This window comes from Schistocerca cancellata, chromosome 2, assembly GCF_023864275.1.
Source record: "Schistocerca cancellata isolate TAMUIC-IGC-003103 chromosome 2, iqSchCanc2.1, whole genome shotgun sequence".
In the NCBI taxonomy this organism is placed as follows: Eukaryota; Metazoa; Arthropoda; class Insecta; order Orthoptera; family Acrididae; genus Schistocerca; species Schistocerca cancellata.
Window position 1 is genome coordinate 985,334,866 of NC_064627.1, and position 8,485 is coordinate 985,343,350.

At 40.9% G+C, this 8,485-nt stretch overlaps 1 protein-coding gene across 1 annotated transcript in view; it reads left to right on the forward strand.

Annotated features, from left to right (window-relative positions):
• LOC126162964 (serine/threonine-protein kinase PLK1) overlaps nt 1-8,176 on the forward strand; it is a 93,180-nt gene extending 85,004 nt beyond the window's left edge. The window contains exon 10 of the mRNA XM_049919801.1: nt 7,316-8,176. Within this exon, the coding sequence (XP_049775758.1) occupies nt 7,316-7,501 (186 nt within the window). The 3' untranslated portion in view covers nt 7,502-8,176. The remainder of the gene's footprint in view (nt 1-7,315) is intronic.
• Nucleotides 8,177-8,485: the final 309 nt, after the last annotated feature.

Below are 8,485 nucleotides of genomic sequence, written 5' to 3' on the forward strand. Positions count from 1 at the left end.
AAGACCTGACACATTCATTCCCAAAATATCACACTTAAATACTAATATCGATTATGGTGTCCGAGATATTTACCAAGTCACATGTGTCCACTGTGTGAGAATGTTAATTTAAAAACATAAATTATGATACTCTGTTATACGTAACTGGTGATCTGCATTTAAATTGTTCACTTGGAGTATAAGTATTCCCAAATATTTTATCTATATAATAGAGGGAAACATTCCACGTGGGAAAAATATATTTAAAAAGAAAGATGATGAGACTTACCCAACAAAAGCGCTGGCAGGTCGATAGACACACAATTAAACACAAACATACACACAAAACTCTAGCTTTCGCAACCAACGGTTGCCTCGTCAGGAAAGAGGGAAGGAGAAGGAAAGACAAAAGGATTGGGTTTTAAGGGAGAGGGTAAGGAGTCATTCCAATCCTTTTTTCCCCCTAAGGTAAGTCTTTCCGCTCCCGGGATTGGAATGACTCCTTACCCTCTCCCTTAAAACCCAATCCTTTTGTCTTTCCTTCTCCTTCCCTCTTTCCTGACGAGGCAACCGTTGGTTGCGAAAGCTAGAGTTTTGTGTGTATGTTTGTGTTTAATTGTGTGTCTATCGACCTGCCAGCGCTTTTGTTGGGTAAGTCTCATCAAATATTTTATCTTATTGATTAAGGTATGTACTTAACAGCTAGAGCTAGACAGATGATTTTGCTACAATAAAATCAGGACAAACAGTAGGACCAGATACAAAGCATAGTTAGTATGTGCTGAAGACAGTTGTCCATTATTGATGTTGTGGGTAATGGACACACTACTTTAGTCACACAAGACATTCACACTCACTCGCTAAGGTATGAAGCTTTCTGGAACAGGCAATTGCTTTGGTTTGGCAGGGCATGCAGCTAGAATCATGCAAGGTGTGGAGTTTGGCAGCAACTTGTACTATCATGCTGCTGTGCTGCATGCATTTGCTAAACTCCAAGTAGACCTTATGCACTAGTTTTAAACACCTGACGACTCAAAGACCCTGGTGTGGCAGTTTCGGAACTGCTGGCAGAGCTATCACCATGCCTCAAGTATGCTGTAGATTCTCGAAGTTGTGATGATGATCAGTGTACGTGGAAGACATGTTGATCGGACCCTGTGGTGCTGTGGTAGGACATATGTTGATTGCTCCTCTGGAGTCCAACTTCTGCTGTTCATGTACCAAGCTGCTTGTGATTGTGCATGCATTCTTCAGACCTCAGCTAATACTTTATCATGTTGAGGCTGCTTGAGGGGAGTTAGAATGCCCTATTCCCGGCAATGTTAAATTTAGTGACTTGGTGTCGCTGTATTTCAGGAACCACTGTAGCCATTGACATGGTCACCCATTCACTGTATGTAAGTGGCTTTTGCATTTGGTATCGTTCACAATCCCTAGCCTTAGCCGAACACCAGCACCAATATACTTGCTTGGACATGTTATTGTGGCTTGCAATTCTTCCTTGCAAAAATGAGTCAAATGTTACTTGTTGTATTACGTACATCCTGACCAAGAAGCCTACGTGGGTACCCAGTGCTTCGATAATATTTCACAGTCCCAATTTTTAGGTCACCCCTGTGTTGTAAACCTGACCTGGCTGTTCAGTATCAGTCAACTAAAGAGTATTTCCAAGCAAAAGTTTAACTTTCTTTGCTTCTTTACCTGCAGCTGCTGAGGAGTGGATCATGCTTCCTCCATATTTATGGGGCCCTGGTCTCATTCCAGTTGGACCATGGGTGCCAGATTTATGGTTCAGTGCCACACCAAGCTTTGAAATTGTTGGACCCAGTAAGATGAGCCACTTACACCAACAGGATTAGCCACTTGGAACTGAAAACATCCTTCCTTCAGCAAACAAGACTGTCTGACAGCACCAATTCTTAGTCTCATGATCCAACAATCTACAAATCCCCCTACTTAAGTTAGTTTTGCCCACAAAGGGTATAGACACCCTTGCCCTTTGGTTGGATTACTAGTTAAAATGTGCCTCAATGCTATCTGCCAGGACCTGTGCTGCACCATCTTATAATTTGCATCCCGTGTTTTTCTGCAAGCATAGCCCCCTCTGCTGGTTAATACCCAGATCACAGAACCAATGTATTCAAAGGAGCTGAAGTTCATCCCTCTGTGATAACTTCCTCTGTTCTTAAGGAGCAAGTGTCATTTACACTGACTGCTCTAATATTTGTTGCTGGAAATGTGTAGTGTTTTTACAGCAGAACTGATAGACGTTAGTGGAGTCTTATGGTTCATTAAACAGACCATCCTCAACCATTAATTTGTAGTGGCTTGATGAGGAGTCTCTGGGTAATTGACTGTTGCTACTTTTGTGATCCTGTAAGCTTCTCCCAGGATGAATAATGTCACCAATCTCCCCCCTTTTTTTTTACATTGTCACCTTTTGTTACCTTTTTTGCTCTCTAGGGAGAAAATCAGTTACTTACTTTTGTTTCAAAGTTTCTATATTAATGTTTAACTTTTTGGAATACTATGAGGGACTTCGGAAACTTGATATGAATGACTCCTCCTTGATTTTTGAGGTTTATTTATATTTTGCGCAACTCTAACTAGTGTCTGTATTCCTCTGTTACAACATTTATCTTCGTTGCAGATTCTAATTTTGCTATAATAACAAATCTGCTACTGTAATACTATGTTCAATATTGAAAATAAACTAGGTGTGGAAATTTAAGTTGTGTAGTGATTGGAGTGGAAAGACACAGTTGAAAAGCCAACTCTCTGCATGGGGCCAAGGGTACATAGTGAACGTGAACAGTTTTTAGTGTGTATTTGCGATAATTTTGAGATAATGGGTTTTTTATTGATTTTTAACCATTCACATTCAACAAAACATAATTGTAACTTTCAAATTAAATGTGGAATAGATCAGTCACATTTAGATCTTTCAGATGAGACACAACCTTTTAAATGTTTGCCAACAGTACAGGTGTTAAGTACTCAGGATAGTCCCACCACTGCTGCATTCATTTGGACAAGAAAAAATCTTTGATTTCCTATTACTCCATGGGTTCTTTGCATGATAATTGTAACATTTTTCACTTCTTTCAAAGAAAATGTAATACCTAACAGCTGACCGACTGGCATCCTATTTCCGAAAACACGTTAGAAACAGCATGTTCATAGTTTAGTGGCACTGTCAGTGTTAAAGACAAAAAGAATTACAACCAACCACTGCATTTTGGGAAAATAGGGAGGGAGACAGGCTTTATTAGTCATTGTTCTTCTAGACATATGCTTCCCTGTTCCCATTCCAGTACCACACAGCCCACTATTCCCCCAATGCACCCACAGTCTTCTTACTTACCTCGTTTTGTGCCCCCCCCCCCCTCCCCCCCTCATACCTTCTGTCTAAGCTCCTGACTGCACCTAGCTGCCCTGCTGTCTTCCTGCCTCATTGCTGTATGCTGCCACAAGCAGCATTTAACTGGCCTCCACTCTTACCCTTCTATCCCTCTCCCTCTGCATTTCAGCCTCCTCCTTACCCCCCACCATCCTGTTCACTTCTACCATCATACTCTACTGCTCACAGTCTGACCTTTGCAGCTGGAGACTGGGTGTGCATGTAGCTTCTAGCTTCCTTTGTGTGTGTGTGTGTGTGTGTGTGTGTGTGTGTGTGTGTGTGTGTGTGTGTGTGTGGGGCGGGGGGGGGGGGGGGGGGTCTAATTCTGATGAAGGCCTGTTTGGCTGAAAGCATTGTGTAACAGTCTTTTTCTTGTGCCTATCTGTGACTCGGCATCTCTGCTATATGGTGAGTAACAACTATCATTGTCATTATTCCATCCTGGACAAAACAATGCTATCAAGGAGACAACTACTGCATGGCACTCATCCTTCAATTTCTCCCAGAGGAATCTACTGTCCTGTCTCATCTTTGCATTGGTCCTACCAGCTTACACCACAGTTCACCTTTTATAACAATCCACTCCCACCTTATGATTGTGGAGCCTTATAAACAGTAGCTCACAGCCTGATGTGATGCCCCATGCTGCTGGCTCACCATGTGTAGCATGGTCTTCTGGATTCTTCACCTCTAATGCTGGTGGACAACTGATGGTTAGTTGCATTGTTTCAGTGTTTTCTACATGAAAGAGATTTTTATTCTCAATATACATTCAGAACTACATTTAGGGCTGGGGCAGGGTTTTTGCGACGTGTTCTACCTCGTACTGCGTCTGAAGGGTCCCCCAACCCTGGCTTCTTTCCTGTTTGCTGCAGTCATCCCACTTTTCCTGTGTTTTAATTGCTTTTACATGTGGTTAGCCTCATCTCTGTTATACTGTATCTTCTATTTTAGTGATAGCACTTTGGTGTTCCTCTGTTCTAGCCTTCTCATGTTTAATGTTGCTTATCTCACAGCTAGAAAGTGTTCGTTGCTCTTTAAATGTCTTTGTCCTGACTTGGGTGGCAGCAAGTTGGATGTGAGTGTTATTAAGTTTGCCATAGGTGAGTCCTGGGAGACCCATAGTCTGCTCTGGCTTATGTGATGGTCTGATCCATATGCTCCTTCAACACCTTAATTTTTCACTCCCTGCAACCTTTCGAGTGGGCGAGAGCCACATGCCACCTTGGCTCCAGGCTCAGGTCCGCGTTCACCTTGACCTCAGCTCGCTCCCAAAAGAGGTTACCCCCGGTTCGGTCTACCACTCCCATTTTTTGGAACTTCGTTCGAAGTTCATCAACATGACTTTCATTTATACAGATGGCTCTAAGACCAATGACGGGGTCGGGTGTTCCTTTATTGTCGGGGCACAAAGTTTCAAATACCGGCTCCATGGCCATTGTTCGGTCTTCACAGCTGAGCTCTTTGTCCTCTACCAGGCTGTTCTTTACATCTGCCGCCACCGACATTCTGCTTATGTCATCTGCTCCGACTCCCTGAGCGCCATCCAGAGCCTCAGTGATCCGTACCCGGTTCACCCTTTCGTACACTGGATCCAACGCTCTCTTCAGCAGCTGGTGGACGTCGGTTCTCCGGTTAGCTTTATGTGGGTTCCTGGCCATGTCGGTATCCCTGGGAACGAAGCTGCAGATGCCGCGGCCAAGGCTGCGGTCCTCCAGCCTCGGACAGCTTCTTGTTGTGTCCCTTCGTCCGATTTTAGCAGGGTCATTTGTCGGCGCATTGTGTCGCTATGGCATGCCGATTGGGCTGCACTTACAGATAACAAGCTTCGGGCCTTAAAACCTCTTCCCGTGGCTTGGACGTCCTCCTCACGCCCTTCTCGGCGGGAGGAGGTAGTTTTGGCCCGGTTAAGAATTGGACACTGCCGGTTCAGCCATCGCCATCTGCTGACAGCTGCGCCAGCGCCGTTCTGCCCCTGTGGGCACTTGCTGACGGTTCGACACATTTTAATGTCCTGTCCATATTTTAACACACTGCGTCTAGATCTTAACCTGCCAAGTACTTTCGATGCCATTTTAGCGGATGACCCACGAGCAGTTGCTCGTGTTCTTCGTTTTATCAATTTGACACACCTCTCTCAGGACATTTGATGATGCTGTTTTTTAATCCTATGCCTGTCAGTCTGTCTTTTATTGTGTTTTCCCTTTTAGTTGTTGTTGTCCACTTGTGCCTCGCGGTGCATTCTTAGAGTAGTCAGGGCGCTAATGACCATTGAAGTTGTGCGCCCTAAAACCACAAAAAAAAAAAAAAAAAATCCATATGCTTTTACTTCTTAAATTATTTCTTGGCTCTGGCATCAGTATTGCTTTCAGTGCCTTTATTTTACCACTCCTACATATTTCAATAACTCAGTCAAATTTTTTGGTGGGCTTTGCTAACTCTTGATGAACTACTGAGAGTTGATCTCACGCTTCAGTCCCTTGACCTCCAACCAGCTTTCATAAGAGGGAAGCTGTATGTGTTTGGGTTTTCAGAAATGACATGTCTTAGTAGTTAATCCTGTGTTATCGCAAAAGGTTTTTCATTTTTTGCTCCAAGTTGAAGTAAGGTGTTGAGTAGTAGCTTGTGATAACTTGATTAGATGTGTGGCTATGTTAGAATTATTAAATCTGAAGTGTAAGAAGAATAGGGTTAGTATATCATTGTGATTTTGATTAAATGTAAGAAAATCAAAGCTTTCTTTGGATGTGTAGGTTTTTCTTTATCTGAAAATAATTTTCAGGTTTTCTCTGAAATTTACCAAGATATTCTGTGGACTTTTGACTACATTGAAAAATTCTTCCCTTGAAGAAGATAAAAATTTGATTACATTGCATTTATTAGGATTAACTTTCACAATGGGCGTAATTTTCCACCCTTACAGGTTGCAATTCAGTTTTCAATCATTTACTTACGAGGTGACTATCTGTAATGTATATTACAAGGTGAAGAAGTCTGAGATTTAAGATGCAAATCGTTTGAAATTTTTAATTTAAGTTACATAACATTTATTTTTACAACTATTTAAACGTTGTGTAAGTACTCCTAGTTGTTGCACTACAGCAAGCCTGCTGTATTTTACTTTATATCAAACAGGATCACATATTTTTGTGCAGTTTTTGAATAGTACACATAAATGAACTGTTAGAGCACTGAATTTCACATTCTGAAAAATTATAGTATATCTGTAGCAAGTAATTTTTCTCATAAAACTAAATTCCTTGGTTTAAACTTGCATGTAAAAATTGCACTTGATAGTTATGAAAGTAAGTCTGCAAAACTGACATTCAATGCTACTGTCCACATTTTTCATTATCACCACCCAGAACACATTAGATTTTAACTAATATTTTAAGTATTGTATTTGAGAATCAGAAAGGCCCCGATCACAATGATCACAATTGTCCTGGAGCTCTTCTCTGAATGATTCTTTGGTTTTCTAGCAGAACCGTGATCAGTGGCTGTTGTAAAATTGTCGTCTTTCTCCTACTTCTCAATCTGTATTAATGACGTCTTCTGCCATACACGGACTAACACTTTCATCAAACTCAGGATCGTTAAAACTGACATGTTCCTGCGAACATGTTTTGTACTAGGCCTATACTGAGGAGGAAAAAAAAACAAAAAAGGTAAGTAATGCAGTGTCAATAACACGTTTCAGCACCAAACAAAGAAGACGATAATGCAACCCACAGCAGGATTGGTGGTTTAAGGAGGGTAGAGGAAACATTGTGGTATTCCACCAGAACTGACCTTTGTAGACAAATCCTAAAACTTTAGTGCGGTCTGAGAGACCACACCTCATGAGTTAAGGGTTAAATATGACAGTGTAAATAAAGCTTCTGTTACTCATATGTGTTTATTTTCTGTACTGAACTGAAATGTTTATTTTTCCAGGTGAACTTCATTGATCACAACAAAATTATTCTTTGTCCATTGATGGGTGCAGTGACATTTATTGATGATAGTCAAAACTTCAATACATTCAAATTCTCTTCAATAAAACAATACGGATGCAGCAGTGCATTAGCACGATGCCTCAAGTTTGCATATGACAAGTTGTGTTCACTACTAGAACCATAAGTCACCATGCTTAGTGGTGGTATATGGATACTTGCAATGTCTACAGAAACCAGATGGACTCTTAGTGTTTCTCTGTAGGTTTCAAAAGGCCTGTTATTCTACACGTATAGTTGTGGTTTCAAACTGTTGATATGGTCTTGCTGTGTGTTGCACGTGATAGTTTGTGTCATGAAATCTGATTTTTATGAAGTTACGGCACAGGATGTGAGTTGGGAGCTTGTGCTAAGTTCTATGAAAAGTGCACGTTTCATGTGATCCAAACTAATGTGTAGAAGGAAGAAACTGTTCTAACAGCCTTACTTGTAATAAAAATTGTGAAATGAAATGACAATTCTGAGCAAAAAGATTGTGACAGTGGATCATTTTAGACTGTGGAACTATGCCCATATTTTTAAGAATATTTCATTGAGATTGACAGGCAGTTTTTTGAAGCTCCAGAAATTGCGAACAGTCACCAAAATAAGTCAGTAAAGTATTTTTTTATAGACTATTGTTAGTATTATTTTTGTTTTGCACACTATTATATATATCATTTGTAAATTTCTATTGTTGGATTTTGTTTTTACAATAATAAATTATCCCATTTAAGTAACTGAGTTCACATGTGGAAGATACTGCATTGCTTTTCTCTCTCTATCTCTATCTCTCTCTCTCTCTCTCTCTCTCTCTCTCTCTCTCTCTCTCTCTCTCTCTCTCTCTCTCTCTCTCTCTCTCTTCCCCCCCCCCCCCCTCCCTTTCTGCCTTGCTTTGACACATTCTTTTCCTCCCCTCTGTCCCCACACCCCTCGCTGTCACTACCTTTTTTATATTTTTTACTAGAAGAATGTGAAGTTTTAATGTAGTGTGTGTGTGTTTTATATGTTAATGTTTTTTCATCCCTTATCTGTTCTTTTGTATATTAATAGATACCTGCTCCCTGTGAAATAAAATATTGTAACTGTAACAATCTCTATTCTATCCAGAATGTGAATCAACTGAACATAC